The sequence below is a fragment of the Zingiber officinale genome, chromosome 4B (assembly GCF_018446385.1).
Source record: "Zingiber officinale cultivar Zhangliang chromosome 4B, Zo_v1.1, whole genome shotgun sequence".
In the NCBI taxonomy this organism is placed as follows: domain Eukaryota; kingdom Viridiplantae; phylum Streptophyta; class Magnoliopsida; order Zingiberales; family Zingiberaceae; genus Zingiber; species Zingiber officinale.
The window spans coordinates 125,598,465-125,614,790 of NC_055993.1; the positions used below are offsets into that span (position 1 = coordinate 125,598,465).

General features: G+C 36.3%; 2 protein-coding genes across 2 annotated transcripts; both read left to right on the forward strand.

Moving 5' to 3' along the window:
- The first annotated feature begins 2,055 nt into the window (after positions 1–2,055).
- LOC121976492 (rho GTPase-activating protein 5-like) lies at positions 2,056–6,741 on the forward strand. The gene is made up of 5 exons (XM_042528672.1): positions 2,056–2,540; positions 4,937–5,057; positions 5,131–5,250; positions 5,651–5,881; positions 5,962–6,741. Exons 1-5 carry the CDS (start codon positions 2,119–2,121, stop codon positions 6,520–6,522), a joined length of 1,455 nt encoding a protein of 484 aa, XP_042384606.1. The 5' UTR covers positions 2,056–2,118; the 3' UTR covers positions 6,523–6,741.
- A 209-nt stretch (positions 6,742–6,950) lies between these two features.
- Positions 6,951–12,768, forward strand: LOC121976493 (probable protein S-acyltransferase 12). The gene is made up of 7 exons (XM_042528673.1): positions 6,951–7,346; positions 10,775–11,027; positions 11,186–11,277; positions 11,934–12,060; positions 12,160–12,245; positions 12,365–12,430; positions 12,497–12,768. The coding sequence occupies exons 1-7, from the start codon at positions 7,143–7,145 to the stop codon at positions 12,611–12,613; spliced, it is 945 nt and encodes a 314-aa protein (XP_042384607.1). The 5' UTR covers positions 6,951–7,142; the 3' UTR covers positions 12,614–12,768.
- The last annotated feature ends 3,558 nt before the right edge of the window (positions 12,769–16,326 follow it).

The following is a 16,326-nucleotide window of genomic DNA, read 5'->3' on the forward strand; positions in this document are numbered from 1 at the left end:
AATCACATCCAATAATTCTTGTAATTGTTGTTGTACAATAAGTTTACAATGATCCCTATACATAGTGCATAAACCCCAGATCTGGTAAAATCGTAATAAAATTTTATTATAAAAAATCGTAATAGAATTCTGTTATGAAAAATTATAATAGAATTATGTTATATAAAATCGTAACAGAATTTTATTACGAAAAATTTTAATAGATTTTTCTTGCATGACATTCATCACATTGATTTTCATCCAAATATGAGTTACTCGCCAATAGATTATTACCTTCATAGTCGTCCTAGTAACAATAATAGCTTAATCGTACAATTATTTCATCACTCTATAATAATATTCACCAATGAAAGACTACAAATAAGCCTGGGAGCTGAGTATAATAATATTCACTAATGAAAGACTACAAATAAGCCTGGGAGCCGAGTCAGTAATCATGTGACAAGATTTGCAGTATAAGATAAAAGATCAAATTTTGTTATGGAAAATGACCATCCATATAAGGGTATGTTCAATATCTAGTTTGTCTATTTGTATTTAGTCGCGGGATTGACAATACGACAACGTTTGGTTAAATGATGGGAATGACTATGAGTATGAGTTTGATAGTAAGGTGTAATGAGAATGAGAATGAAAATGAAACCCACCTAGTTATACGAGTTTGGTTGATTCCCATAAATTTAGAAATCATTCCCAAATTATCATTCTCAAACCTATAATCTAAACATCATCTTTTACTATTATTCTATTTCCTCATTTCCAAATCTATCAATCAAACACCTACTAAATACTAAATCCCTGGGATGAATGATATCTACAAATAAAATATTAACCTCCTAACAAACATTGCAACGGTCAAAGACACATGTCACAACGATTAATCCATGAGGATTCGGTTTTCTTGCAAGATCTATCGTACGTTTATGGTACTCTAATTACTGATGCTGCTGGGTGAGGAGTCGATCGTGTTTCTGAATTTACTCGGAGTAAAACAGGAAAAGATTATTCATCTCTAAAATTAATCGAACTAAAGAACTGGATTATTGGATACCCTCATAAATTTCTTCGATGGATAGCTATGCATCCGCTTTGAATGTCACCATTATGAGCACGTGCATGACATGCTCATATTCAAAACCTTCACGTGACTCCACGGATAGTCCATAAATAAGTGGCCTGAACCGTGGGGCCGAGCCAATGCTGGACCACCTGAACATCCAATAAGATTTCAGATAAAACATGATTAAAAAGAAAATTCCATATATAAAAATGTCTCCTAAAATTTAAAATTTATTAGGAGTAAGATGCTTTAAATTTAAAAGTTCAGGGGCGGCACGTGGAAGCTTTGAATCTGTAAAGTGTTTTTAAAATCCTCATTTTATTTGTACTTCGGGTCAGCTGATGATGGCGAGAAGATGCCAATTGTTTAAGAAAACAACACAATTAATTAGGACTTAACGAAACTAAAGAAGTGGTGGCCCATCTCATTCGATTCGATCCACGTCAAAATCGCATCAACTCAGAACCTCTTATCCACCAACTCATTGTTTTTTTTTTTTTTTTTTTTCAAAATAAAACCGATTGTCTCAATTTAAACTAAAGTGGTAAACAAAGTTTCAACTCGAACCGGTTTGGTTTAATCGGTTTATTTATTTTGGATCACAGTCAGAGAAGTCAAGTGGTTTGTGTGCGAATGGAATGGTTCAACTAAATCGTTAAAGATCAGATCGTACTGGTTGAAGTTCGGTTCTTAGACGAAACGCAGTGGCAGGGCCCCACTGCCAAATTCAGTTGTCGTTTTTCCTTCACGAGACAATGCCACTCCCCATTTATCTCTCTTTCTTATTATTTCAAATAAATAAAGGAAATATTCCCTTGGACAACATAAACTTCGTCTCTCTTCTTAAAATATCTATATAATTTATAAATTTATTTTTCCACCCTTCATAAAGTTGTAGATGAAGCATTTTGATAAAAATAGGTGATATTTGGGGGATTGAATTGAAATTGTCTGCTTAATAAATAAATCAATAACATCTCACCACCTGTGCTCCACTCGGCCAACTCTCACATCACACCACCATTTCTTGTTCCTTTTCACTTCCCTCCATTGAGGCCATGGCTCGTTTCTCCCTCGTCTACCATGGCGACTTGGCTCCGTCGCATACCTCCCGTTCCCTCTGCGAAGAAGAAGAGGACGACGAGGAGGAAGAGGAGGAATTCCCGATCTCTTCGCCCCTAATCCTGCCGGGATCGGACCGGGAGAAGGGGGAAACTCAACACCAACACCATCACCATTCCTCGGCTACGGCCGCGCTGGTGGCAGCGCTGAGGAAGTCCTTGGTGATCTGCAGCGTCGGCGCCGACGAGGGCGGCGGCGGTGTCTCGGGACGTCGCACGGCAGCCTGTTCCGCCGTGGAGATCGGGTGGCCCACCGACGTGCGACACGTAGCGCACGTGACCTTCGACCGCTTCGGCGGATATCTCGGCCTGCCCATCGAGCTGGAACCGGAGGTCCCCCCAACGGCTCCCAGCGCCAGGTCTGTCATCTCTGCTGCAATTTGTCTTGCTTATTGTTTATGCTTTGCCTCTAATTGTTCTTGTTTAGGTATTAAAATGTATTTTGGAGTGGTAATTTTTCAAGATTAGGCGGTGGCATTACCTTGCATTTGATATTTGCTTGTTACATTACACAAATGTTACATTCATTTTGAAGGTCGAAGTGCGATTTTCTCCGGGCCTGACGTTTTATGGTCATATAATTGTCAAAAAAAAAAAAATGAATCATTTATTTCGTCAGTACATGAGGACGATTCTTGCAGGTTACATTAGGCTTATCTGTAAACGTCCCAAACAACTGTGGAAGTAACAATAGATAGTACAGGGGTTCAAATAAATCGTTCGTGTTTAAAGAGAGTATATGGTGAATGCATTGCTTCACTGTAAATGAAATTTCCAGTTTTAAGGGGGGTTATCTGTTATTGCCAAGTCGCCTTAGATATACTAGAATCTTCATTTCTTTCTAGGTACGTTTTGCATTTCTGGACTCTAATCCATGTCTCTCCCTTTTCTCTGACCTTGAAGGCTTTTAATGGTCCATATTCCTACTGCTGGCTGAATTGGCTGAATTCTTCGTTTCAAACAAAAAAATGCTGATTAAATATCCACCATGATCTCCTATATATTTCCTTGAGTAACTCCTAGAACTATACGCAACATTTTTATGATCCCTAATTTTTATTTTTAAAGAAGGAGAAACTTGATTATTGTCAATAGAGTTTCCTTACCTTTTCAAACTTTGGCTTAACTCTGAGTTAGCAAACTCCACTTTACCCACTCAGAGTTTGCAAAAGCATTGTGTATTTGTGTTTCACTCTTGAGCATAACTTTGTCTGGTCTACCAAATGATTAATGAAATTGCAAACCATGTGTCATTCTCATGATGTCTATTTAACATTGTAACATTATACTAAATGAATTCTGGTTGATTGAAGTTATGAATGTCAGCAGTGAGCCCAACAGGTTTGTGCTTTGACACCCAACTTAATGGTCTCAAAGTGGTAGGAACAGTAGGGGGGTTGTGGTTGTTACCTTTGACAAAGTATCTTTGAACCTTAAATGTCCTTTGAATTGTTCCTTGCTTCTTTTAACCTTGGTCAATCTCATTCACATCTAAATAAGATAGAGAATCAAGTTGACTCAATATACTCATCTAGGAGATTAGAATGCCTTGGCCTTATTTGTGTGTGATAATTGTGGCAAAATATCTCTGAACCTTAAATGTCCTTTGAATTGTTCCTTGCTTCTTTTAACTTAGTCAATCTCGTTTGCATCTAGATAAGATAAAGAATCAAGTTGACTCAATATACTCATCTAGGAGACTAGAATGCCTTGGCTTTATTTGTGAGTGATAAATGTGGCAAAATTCACAAATCAAATACATGACTTATGCATAGTATCCCACTAGTCTGTAAAAAATATTGGACTTGAATGTTGTCTTAGGTTTCAAGTGACATCTAAAGATGTTGGATTTGAGCCAACTCTCATGGACAAAGTTAGATTTGGATTATTGGTTGCTCATCTCAGCCACTGATGGTTATCTTTGGATATACCTCTCTTATGTGACGTTTGGTTAAATGATGGGAATGACTACGAGTATGAGTTTGATAGTAAGGTGGAATGGAAATGAGAATGAAACCCACCTAATTATATGAGTTTGGTTGATTCTTATAAATCTAGAAATCATTCCCAAATTGTCATTCCCAAACCCACAATCTAAACACTATCTTTTACTATCATTTCATTCCCTCATTCCTAAACCCACAATCCAAACATTATCTTTTACTATCATTCCATTCTACTTTGTCACCACTATCAATCTAGACTGGTGAACCCATTTGCCACTTGATGATCTTGGAGATCAACATAATAGCTTGATCGATGTTCCTCTCAATGTGTCTTTCCCTTATTCTTGTACATCTGGTGTGCCAGTTCTCAAATTGAGGGTTGGTCAATGATTATTATAGTCATTATTGTTCTGTCAAAGATGACCAGATCCAATTTTCTTGTGCAGTGTTGGACATGGATTAGCGAACCTTGTAAATCTTTGCTTGTCAATATTAATTTGAAAACTATTTAATCTTCAAAAATAAATAATTGGAAAGTAGGTGTAATGGACCATTTAAATTGGCTTAACAACAGTGATATTTGTGTTTACTGGAAGAAATGGATGAGACAGTTCAATGACTGTTGATGTTTATATCATCTATTGAGAGAATTCCTTTTATTCAATTAATTCATGGTTTTTAGCATCGGAAAGTAGAAGTTTAATTGATTCTTGTCTTTTCCATATTGAACGATCATCATTTATATTTGGTTTTAGCCATAAAGACTGCAACCCAACAAAATAATCTCAAGAGGTTTCTTTTTCCCGTAGTGTTAGCGTATTTGGGGTTTCTGTTGAATCCATGCAATGCTGTTACGATGATAGAGGGAATAGCATGCCAACAATTCTCCTCTTGATGCAAAGACACTTGTACTCTGAAGGAGGTCTACAGGTTTTTCCTTGTAGTATATCAACTATGATATATTTTCATGTGTTTATGATTAGTATTTCTTATTTTCTTGAAGGTTGAAGGTATTTTTCGAATCAATGCTGAGAATGACCAAGAACTTCTTGTCAGAGAGCAACTGAATGGAGGTACCGTTCCACATGGGATTGATTTGCATTGCCTAGCAGGGTTGATAAAGGTATCACCGTCCAACCTCTTTTGAGTTGTTGATTAAGATATTTTCAATTTGATATCGATTGATTGATGAGATCATTTATCGATGTGGATACATTTGTACACATAAAAATGCAGCATCTTTGTTCTCTTGGAACAACCAAGCAGAAATTTCTCTTTTGAGAATTAAAATCAATAACACATCTTCTGCATCTAGTCTGATAATTATATTTTAAACAGGCCTATCATTTTTTTCTTTTGGTCTTTACCACGAGGTGTCCCACACCAAATTAGATGGGGGAATATTCCTTGTTCAAGGCAGGACTATCATTTATCTAAAGTAATAGAATACCAGAATCTCTTTTTGCTTTGGAGAACCAACATATTTAGTAATTATTAGTGGTTAATATCATATGTTGGTGCAGGCCTGGTTCAGAGAATTACCAAAAGGAGTGCTCGACGCTCTAACACCAGATCAGGTTATGCACTGTAATACTGAAGAAGCATGCACTGAACTCTTAAGGATGCTGCCACCAACCGAAGCAGCACTACTCGATTGGGTTATCAATTTGATGGCAGATGTTGTGGAGCATGAAGACTACAACAAGATGAATGCTCGAAACATCGCAATGGTTTTTGCACCAAACATGACGAAGGTTAGTTGTTGAATTTCTTGCTAAGTAATCTTTATGCAGAGTGAATCACAAATAAGCAAGGTTCCATTTCTTTTTTTCAGATGGCTGACCCCTTAACTGCACTGATACATGCAGTCCAAGTTATGAACTTCCTTCGAACACTGATCCTGAAGACATTGCGCAATAGAAAAGAGGCATTGTTCATGGCCAGGGAACACAATTTATGCTCTGAATCTCCAAGTGATAAGGATGAAGCAAAATCTTATACTACTTCAGAAACACCTACATTGAGCACCTGCGAGATAACCATGGACGGCTATGATATCGATAGAGTGGGCATCGGGAAATTCTTGTTAGATGCTAGTCAATCACTGGGTACAAGTGAAGATAGTTTCGGCAGCTTTGACAAAAAGAATGAAAATGCTGAACAGTTTGAGTTCGTCTCTGCAAAAATCTCACATGCTGACCCCGAGTTCGATGGCACAAAAGAGGAGTGCAAGTGCAGATTTGTGTACGGGGATGTGGAACGAGTGATGGGCAGATTGAGGTTTAGGAAAGGAGTGAAGAAAATTCGCAGAAAACGTGTGTTTCAACTGGGCAAGTCCACTAAGAGATCCGCAGAGCTCGTAGATTATGAAGAAAAAAGAGAAAATTGGACATGATAACATTGAAATTTTCTAAAATCATGTAGAGAATGTCTTCTTTTCCTCTCATAGTTTCGTTCGGTGACCATCACTCAGTAGGAGTCGTAGGAACTGCTATAACCGTAGTTGGGTTACAGCAAGTAAATATGAAATGACTTAGGAGATGTGCTTGGTTCTGTGTTGATTTGGTTGACTACTTTGACAGATCCAATTCTGATGTGTGTGCGTGTTTCTTTCCTCCGGATTGACTTTTTGATTCATTCTTTAGATAAATATAATAATTGTTGGTAGGAAATATATGGTATTTTTTTTTCATTAATTAGAAATTAATAAAAAAAAAAGCATTGCGGTGAAATGCAATGAATTTAAAAAACGTGAATTTTTTGACAAATTTTAAGCTACTTTTAGTTATTTCAATTAATTAACGCTATTTTTATTTACTATTATTACCTTAACGACCTTTCTACCCTTTCTTGTCTCTCCTCCGCCGTCGCGTGGGCAGCCGTCAAGGCGGCGTGGGAGAGGAAGTAGCTAAGCTGGCTGCCGAGATCTGGAGGCGGCTCTTCCCTCTGCGAAGCAGCAAGAGGAGGCTCCTCTTCTACTCCTCGGGATCGGCGGCGAGCCGGCGATTCTCCCGCATGGACTGCGCCTGCGTCGTCATCAACCCTTTCCGCCTCTGCTCCGCCCTTCGGGTGCTTGGCTCCTTCATGGTCCTCCTATTTCTTGCCATCGTCGCCCTCTCCTACTACGCCGTCGTCGTCGTCGCCTGGGGCCCGCGCCTGTTCCACAGCTTCCCCCTCCCACTTCTCGCCTCCGCCATCATCGTCATCTTTCACCTGCTGGTACTCCGCTCTAGCTCTTCTGATCCTTTTGCCCGTGTCCTTCCATTTAGAATAAACATGCAGTCATCTCATTCTCCCGTGATCAAAATTGATGGATCTGGAATAGTAAGCTCTTGCTCAGTTGCCCTACCTAGTAGGTTGTTTTTTCAGATTGACAGCTGCCTAAAGGAAGAGCTGGACCTTTAGTATACAGCATTTTTCAGAGGTTTCTTTATTAGAAGGCCCGCTAAAGATCCGATTTTTGGAACCCTAGTGAGAAATAGATGCTATTCGTGAAATCTCTATAGCTTACTTTCGTACGCTAGGGTGAAATTCGTAGTACTTATTCATGAAGGCTCATTACCTTATCTTACTCATCCCTCGCACTGACACCTTTCCTCCGTTAATAAATAATCTGGCACAGCCCAAGAGGGAGTTCAATCAAATCCAAAATGTTAAATCACTTAGTTGGGATCTCTTGATATTAAGCATGCTCCATAAGTCTCGCTTAGCTGGATGTAATTAAGAGGTAGAGCTTCATTTTCTCCTCATTTCTTACTCCCTTCTACATGTCTACTTTGAACATGTCTACATTCGTAAAAGGGCAAAAGCTAACTTACAATCAAAGCATGCTACGCACGCGAGGGTGTAATTCGTAGTAATTATTCATGAAAGCTCATTAGCCTACCTTACTCCCTCTTACTGACACGTTTCCTCTACTGATCAATAACCAACCCAGTTCCTACTCTCCAAGGCAAATTTATACATATATTGGAACAGATTGATACTTCGCCTTGTGCTTTACTTGTCAAGGTGTCTTCTACCTCTTAACAGGGGTTAGTTATAGGAAGCAAGATTTATTTTCTCCTAACCCTTTGATATTGAACTATAAGGTGTCGTGCAGGTCCCTAGAAAGTTGGAGACTGGAGTTGAGGAGTTCTAACCATCTAGTCAATGATCCACAAAGATATTAATTTGTAATAATATTTATATTATCAACGGATAAAATTGAAGTTCAAATAACTTGTCAAATTTTGATTATAAAAGATATTTAAATTTATTACAACTAACTGATGTTATGACTAAATATCTTTCATAGAAAAGACAAATATGAAATAGATTGTGAAATTATCCTAAGGACTATTTGTTGGAAGGGTATTGTGTAAGGATTCTATCTAGAAAAAAGAAAGATGTTTTAATGTATTATGAATGAAGATATTTTTTATATCAAGTAAGCAAATGCTATAACATGAATAGCATGTTTCATTTTGTTAGTCGTTAATTCTGGTTAAATTCTGAATCATTATAACAATTTTACATTGTTATTGAATTAGAGTCAATTGTATATTTCTTTGACTTGAACTTGTTCAGAAATAATTCAGTAGAACCTCAGATGAGCACAATAATCATTGTTATCACAATATTAAATGAGGATGGAGAAATGTAACAATTGTTTGTTGTAGAATTGTATCAAAACTAAACAGTATCCTATAAATATCATGATTTTAGCTAATCACAATAATTAAATCTAGTTAAATTATTTCTACTTAGTAATTGATACTCGCTACATTGCAAGACTCTAGAGTCCACATCTATCTATTTCAATATCTTCTAGTAAATAACTTTGTAAAACAATTAGAAAAAACATAGTGGGAGGTTGGTGGCATATGTTGACTGGACAATGTGGATAAGAGTTATGAGTATGACGGTCTAGTTTTTGTTGTTCTCTTATTCACCTTTTTACATGTATTTTTCTTGGTTGAACTTCTCTTTTTCAGCAAATAGGAATTCAAACCTTAAGCTTGGAAGGCTATTAAGTTTATGTCTGTACACCTCAATAACAATTTGTTGCTATCATCATTATGCTCATGGATTTTCAATGTGTGAGTCTTACACCAGCCTAGATAAAAGGAGAGTGAAATGCGGAGAGCTAGAGAAAATAATGCAGGAAAGTTATTTAAGATGTAAAAACCTTGCGGATATACTTTCGAAAACTAATTCTGTCCGAAATTAATTAGAAGAATGCAAAGGGATAAAATATAACAAAGGTAATAATATATCAAGTCATATAATACCCATTAAGTTAATATTAGACCTTTGTAAGTGTGCATGGCAGCAATCTACTGGATATTGGCATATTACATAATTAACATGTTGATATCAATTGGCTTCACCAAATGTTTCAACTACATGTCCTTATAAGTGTTCACATCCTTCCAAAAATGCATATGAATTGTTTATATCATAGATTGACATATAATTTATGTTATGGAATTATACATTGCATATATTGACAAAAGTGGATGGTTCAGGGCAGAATGCTGAGAAGAGGAGAAAGTTTGCAAGGGGGAGAGATTAAAAAAAAAAAAAAGACAGTCCGGTGCACGAAGCTCCCGCCATGCGGGGTCCCGGGGAAGGATCCATTGTATGCAACCTTATCCTGCTTTTTGCAAGAGCCTGTTTCCAAGATTTGAACCCGTGACCTTTTGGTCACATGACAACAACTTTACCGTTGCAAGGGGGAGAGATTGCGGGGGGAAAAAAAGATTGAGAGATGTGGCACCTGAGATAATACATGAAGCTAACCCTTTTTCTTACTGAACTGGTTCTAGTTTGGTTCAGCAAGAAAACAGTCTATTTGGCCCCCATGTGCCCAAATTGAATCCAGCTTGAGTCCAAAACAATTCATGCCTAACCCTACATATTTAGAATCCATGTCCTCTGTTTAAAGTCAAATTAAGTCCAATTAACGAAAAATCAGTAGAAGAACTTGGTTTAATATTAATTTGACTATATAACCAAAAATTAACTCTTACATAGGTGATTGTGAATATTAATATGTAATGCCCACATATCCATGACTATGATTTGGACCCTCTTATGCTAAATCGTGTGTCTCCATTTTGAAATCACATGTCCAATATTTGGATCTATTCCCCCGTTGGATGGTACTATCCAAGTCTGAGTAACATGGGCCACAATTATTTACTATTTGACTTCATATATTGGAAATTATGTGTGTTAATCTTATTCTCCTTGTTCACCATTAGGGTGTAAACAAAGAGAACATAGGAGGAATCATTAGTATGAAAATGTGCTTTCCTCTCCACAAGCCTCATGTGGTTGCATCATAAGTGCAGTTACCCACATTGTGGCTCTTGTGACGAGTCTCTAATATATATTTTGCAACTAAAAAATCATTTGAGGGTTAACATTTTCCTTATGTTATGCCTTGAGTATCATTCTATAAAGCAGTTTTTTTTACCTCTAACACTACCAAGATTAATTATTTTTGTTAACTACTGTTTTAGTATAATTTAAATTAGCTCAATGTATTTGGCTTTTATTGAATCCTATTTACTTCAAGTTACTGATTTTCATCTAAAGTAAAAGTAAGAGATAGTTCAGATATCTTTACAAATACTTCAAGACTATGTTTTCTTCTGCAGCTTGCATTGTTAATATGGAGTTATTTTATGGTAGTTTTTCGTGATCCTGGTGCTGTCCCTGCTAATTGGAGGCCTTTTCTCGATGAAGAGTCTCCTGAAAGAACTGCTTCTGCAATGCTTGCAGATTTTGTTGCTCCTGAAACCAGGGCTTCTGCATCTTCCTCTTTAGAAGGATTTGAAAGAAGACCTAATATCAACTATTGTGCTCGTTGTCAAAATGGCAAACCTCCTCGTTGTCATCACTGTTCTGTTTGTATGTTAGTCCTTTCTTATTGTCATTATATATATGTTTTTTTTTTGCTTATAGGCTAAATGTTGGTTTATCTTAGTATTATTTTTCTTTGAGAAATCTTAATTGACCTGTAAAATGACTTCAATTATCATTTCTTTATTTGTCATCTGCTCTTGTAGGTCAAAGGTGCGTGCTTAAGATGGATCATCATTGTGTATGGGTTGTTAATTGCGTAGGGGCTCACAATTACAAATTCTTTCTTCTGTTCTTGGTATGCCTTGTTTTTTTAAATATACTGAGGTTTTGTTACTCTTTGGGATATTTTGTATGGCTAAGTTGCTCTAAATGCATGATTTTTTGTTATCCACCAATTATAAATACTTAAAATAATATTGTACAAGTGCAAAAGGAACACATCCTGTTCATTTACGCCGTTGGCAATTAGTGCTTTTTTGAAGTCAACTGACAAATGCAAGCTAATAAGAAATGAATTTAGCTGTGAAAAATTTTCTTCAGCTGTAGCTGTTTGGCAAGCACAATAATACTCCTGGATGTTACCAACTTGCTGTGCATGCATCTATTGCACTTCACTTGATTAGTTAATCAATTTTTCATCTCAAATAATTTGGGTGGCTGATCCCAATCATGATTCAAATGGTCTATTAGTTTGCTAACTGTTTCTCATGAACTTTATATGAAACCTTTCCTTGACCAACGAATTGTTGTAGATCATAACACCAAGCACTAGCTTTAGCGTGCTTTTTTTTTATGGTTCATAAAAATTCTCTAAATTTGGCAAAATCTGTCTCTGTTGCTAATGTTTACTCATTTTTGCCTGTGCTATAAATTATTTCCAGTGTCATGCCCTTGAAATAGACTCCTAAATTTATGATTTCCTATGAGATTTTTTATCCCTTTTTATCTCAGCTTTATACATTCCTCGAGACGGTATTGGACACCTTTGTCTTGCTTCCAAGTTTTATTAATTTTTTCGGCGATGCAAGGAGACACTCTAGTTCACCTGGGAATCTTGCTGTTACGTTTCTTGCATTTGGTAACATCTAACTACTCTATCCAGAGTGCAGTTCTGGTTATTCATTGTTTCCATGTAAAGTTTTCAACTGATGTGTCAATATTTGTTGGGCTATTTCAGTCCTTAATCTAGCTTTTGCACTGAGCCTTCTCTGTTTTGTCGTCATGCACACATCTCTTGTTTTGAGCAACACCACAACGATAGAGGTATTTTTTTCCTCTGCTTTCGAGACTCCATTTTAGTTTCTTGAACCCATAAAGTTGTTAACGATAGCAATTGCATTCATGCAAACATGTCTAGTTCTCAAGTGTGCTCCATATTTTAGGTTTATGAGAAGAAGAAAGCAGTCGCATGGAAGTATGATATCGGAAAGAGGAATAACTTTGAACAGGTGAGATCATAAAACATAGCACATCTATTCCTTCTACGTTATCTCATTGTTTACTCTCTAAATTAGGTTTTTGGGGCGAAGAAGTTGTTCTGGTTTCTCCCATTATTCTCTGCAGAAGATCTTGAAAAGATTCCGGCACTTCAAGGTCTGGATTTTCCAACTCGCTCAGATGTCGAACCGTGAAGTATTTAGATTTGTTCATTCCCCTCGTCTGAGTTGAAACTGTTATGAAGCAGTATCATGTATATCTTCTTGACTGTGTTTTATTCTTGTACATCTAAACAAACAAACAAAATAAAAAAAAAAACTCTTTGAATGCTGGACACCATTTCTATCAATTGTTAATGTGTTTGATTGCATAAAAGTTTTAACGGCAATTGTCCAAAGGGCGTTTAAAATTGTGAAATTCTTAAAAGACATCTAATTTTCAGATTTCTGCATCTGTTTCGTATTTCTGCATCTAATTTTACACTATGGTATTAATTTTTGAAATATAACATGATTGGTGGGAGAGTTAAAATGAAATATCATATTAAATGATTGGCGGGAGTGGGTAAAATGAAAAATAAGTGGTTTAGAGATTTAAAAATTAGGTACTTTTGAATTTCGTAACTTAAAAGGTGCTCCATTTACTCAGTTTAAATCTCGAATCTTTTATATTTCTAAAATTGGTCAAAAAGTGAGACAATTGTGAAGTAGAACGATCATGCTCATTTCTTTGACAAGAGAAAGTCAGGTATACGTTCAGTATACAATATTAACTCGCATTTGACTATAAAATGTATCGTCTAATCAATGTGTCGCAGAATAATAATCTTTTAGCCAGGTTTTATTCATATTTCTAAAATCGATACCGATCCATCACTTATTTTCTGATTTGAATATCAGTATCATGTTGACAAGCTAGATCGAGAACTATATTTTTCAAATATATCTTGCCTTGAGTAGTTTTCTATCTCTGCTCGGATGATCTGATTTTTTCTTTTTCTTTTATTTTACTGGTCGAGCGACCGATCGAACGTGCAACTCATGTTGCATTATTACTGGAGAAACGCTTGGGAGCTCGTGGATTGCCCATCCAAATACATCATGATTCTGTTATAAGCAAGCAACTAACTTGACTTTCTTCTCGGGGCTCAAATCAGCCGCGATGAAAGTGATGGCCTGTGGTCAACTGGGGTGGACTTGGACATCCTTTCTTCATATACTAAAGTGGGAGGCACCTCCTGAATCGCATTGGCCTCCCGTCGTTGAGCCTTTCAAGTGGCTTGAGATTTGGCTCTTACAATCTCCATATAGCATTTGCATATTACGAGTTGATTGCCTTTAACCTCGCTGACTTAGTTGTCTACCGAAAACTCGATCTTCTGGCAGAATGTCGAGATGACGGATCGGAACTCATTCAACATTGGCCGGCTGAGTATCACGTTGTAGGCCGAATGTGCGTCTACTACGGTGAAATTCGTGTGGTGAGTCCTCATGAGCTATTCCTCTCCAAGAGATATTGTTGGTCCCTTGGTGGCCGACAAGAGGGGAGGGGTGAATTGCCCTACAAAAACAAACTCAACCCTTTCTCGACTTTATAACTTAATTAAGAACACTTGTAATAAAAAAGAGACTAATTAAAAGGACAGAGATATAAGGAGAATTACTTGGTTTGCAATCAAGAGATTGTTAATCCAAGGAAAATGAAACGTACTTTTTTGAAGATCTCCTTTGGGCGGAGTAGCCTCTTACAACGTTAATAGGTCACACACAATAGTAGAACAGAAAGAAAAGAATTACAAATTATTATCTGAACTACTGAAATCAGAGCTATATTTATAGCACTGTTTCGGGCGTTTGGAAGGGTTTCGGGTGCTTGGAGTGGGATAAAATTCTATCCCTGATGCGTCAATCAACGGACACGTCGAATCTGATAAGATTGAGGTTCCGGGCGCCCAGACCCATAAAAGTCAACATAGTTGACTTTTTGATCTGGGCCCTCTGCTCCGGTTCTGCTCGCTCCAATCCGGGTCTTCCACTCCGATTCTGCTTACTTGGGTGATCTCGGCCATCCGGAATAGGGCTCACTTGAACCCAATTTCCGGCCTTCCAAGCAGCCTTCCTCCCCAGCTTCTCGTCCCTCGAACGTCGCATACGTTCTTCTCGTCCACCGGTGTACTCTTCTGCGGCACCTCATCCCTTGGACTCACCGAGCCCGTTGGCTCTCTCCCGTGTCGTCCTTCTTTCTAGCCGCGTCTTCCGCTCGACTTCCTGTGCTTCTAAGCTCTTGTACATTTAGACACAGGGGTTAAACCAAACATGGCCTAATTTAACTTGTTTGATCACATCAAAACAATATTAGGGTTCCAACAATCTCCCCTTTTTTTGATGTGAGCAAACCAAGTTAAGGTAGGGTAAACAAATAAAGTCAAAACAAAAATAAATTTTGCAATAAAGCACAAAAAAATAAGAAAATTTAATTTTAAGTTACCTCCCCCTAGACTTAATCTTTTTCTTCTCCCCCTTTGATCACATAAAAAATGGGGTACAATAAAAATCTAAAGGTAACTTTTATAAAACTCTGAATTTTCAAAAAGATTTTTTCAAGTAAGAAAAAAAATCTCTAAGTGAACTTTGATTTTGGAAATATTGAAAATAATTTTGATATCGCCAACAATGTAATAATTTCAGAAATATTTTCTAAGTAAAAAATAATTCCTAAAAAATATTTCAAAAATTAATTTTTTAAGAAATTTTGGTAAAGTAAATCTGATAAAATTTTTTTTTTTAGGTTTAATAACTTAAAAAAAATTTAAGTTAAACACAAATTTTTTTTTTAACAAAAATAATTTAAATGAGTTGTGCAATTTAAAGACAAATTTCTAAGTGAAATTTGAAAAAGTTTTTAAGTAAAGTTTACAATTTTAAAATTTTTAACAAATATTAAACCTTTGATAAATATTGAAAGCATTTAATTTAATTAATTATTTCATGCTTATCAGTTTGTCAATTAAATATTCAATTCAGAAATTGACTTCCAGGCTGTGGCGAGGCACTAGGTCTTCTTGGTTATTGGATCATCAACCATTTCTAGACAAAGTCTTTTAATGAATTCAAATATTTAATTTTCTACCTGAAAGCCCTAAGTCTAATTTCACTTTTTAATTTAAATAAGTTTTTGGAATCCAATATAGGTTTCTTCCTACAGGGTTAATCAGATATTTTCTAAGGATATAAGATTTTGTTACTTTTATGATTTGATCTTTGTGAAATCTATAGTACCAATTTAATCCTCTATAGTTTCTAAAAATAGAAATATTTAAACATATAGAATTTTTCAAGTTTTCTATTTCTTCTTTTAATTTAACATTTTCAAGTTTTACTTTTTCAAAATCTTCTATCAGACATGATTTTACTAAAATTCTTTTTATTTCTAAGTTTTCATTTTTTAATTTATCATTTTTATTTTTTAACTTGTACATAGTTTTTGCCATAGACTTAATACCAAAATAGAGTTGATCAGGAGGTAAGAGGCATACCTCACTTACCATATCAGACTTGAAGCCTGACTCCCCCCTGCTTCACTGTATTCATCTGAAGTCGCTCTCCCTTCATCGATGCTGGCTTCTAAGGTGCTTTGCTCTTTATGGCTTGCCATCAGTGATAGTCCAGCATATTCTTTTATTTTTTATTTTGATGATGAGGTGTCGTCCCAAGTAGCAGTTAGAATCTTGTGCTTGTTTTGCTTAGCCATCTTGCCTTTTTTCCTTTTTGAGTTCTGGGCAATCCTCTTTTAAGTGTCCTTTCTTTTGACACTGGTAGCATCGAATCCTTCTCCATTTCTTTAATTTTTCTTGTTCTGCATTTCTTTAAATTTGTTAGATCTAAAGAATTTTCTGAAATTCCTTACC

Excerpts from the sequence above, each read along its gene's own strand:
- LOC121976493 (XM_042528673.1), top strand. The coding sequence starts at position 7,143 with ATGGACTGCGCCTGCGTCGTCATCAACCCTTTCCGCCTCTGCTCCGCC. Across the intron at positions 7,347-10,774 it reads TCGTCATCTTTCACCTGCTG|CTTGCATTGTTAATATGGAG; the intron begins GTACTCCGCTCT and ends TTTCTTCTGCAG. Across the intron at positions 12,061-12,159 it reads TGTTACGTTTCTTGCATTTG|TCCTTAATCTAGCTTTTGCA; the intron begins GTAACATCTAAC and ends GGGCTATTTCAG.
- LOC121976492 (XM_042528672.1), top strand. The coding sequence starts at position 2,119 with ATGGCTCGTTTCTCCCTCGTCTACCATGGCGACTTGGCTCCGTCGCAT. Across the intron at positions 5,251-5,650 it reads GCCTAGCAGGGTTGATAAAG|GCCTGGTTCAGAGAATTACC; the intron begins GTATCACCGTCC and ends ATGTTGGTGCAG. Across the intron at positions 5,882-5,961 it reads TTGCACCAAACATGACGAAG|ATGGCTGACCCCTTAACTGC; the intron begins GTTAGTTGTTGA and ends TCTTTTTTTCAG.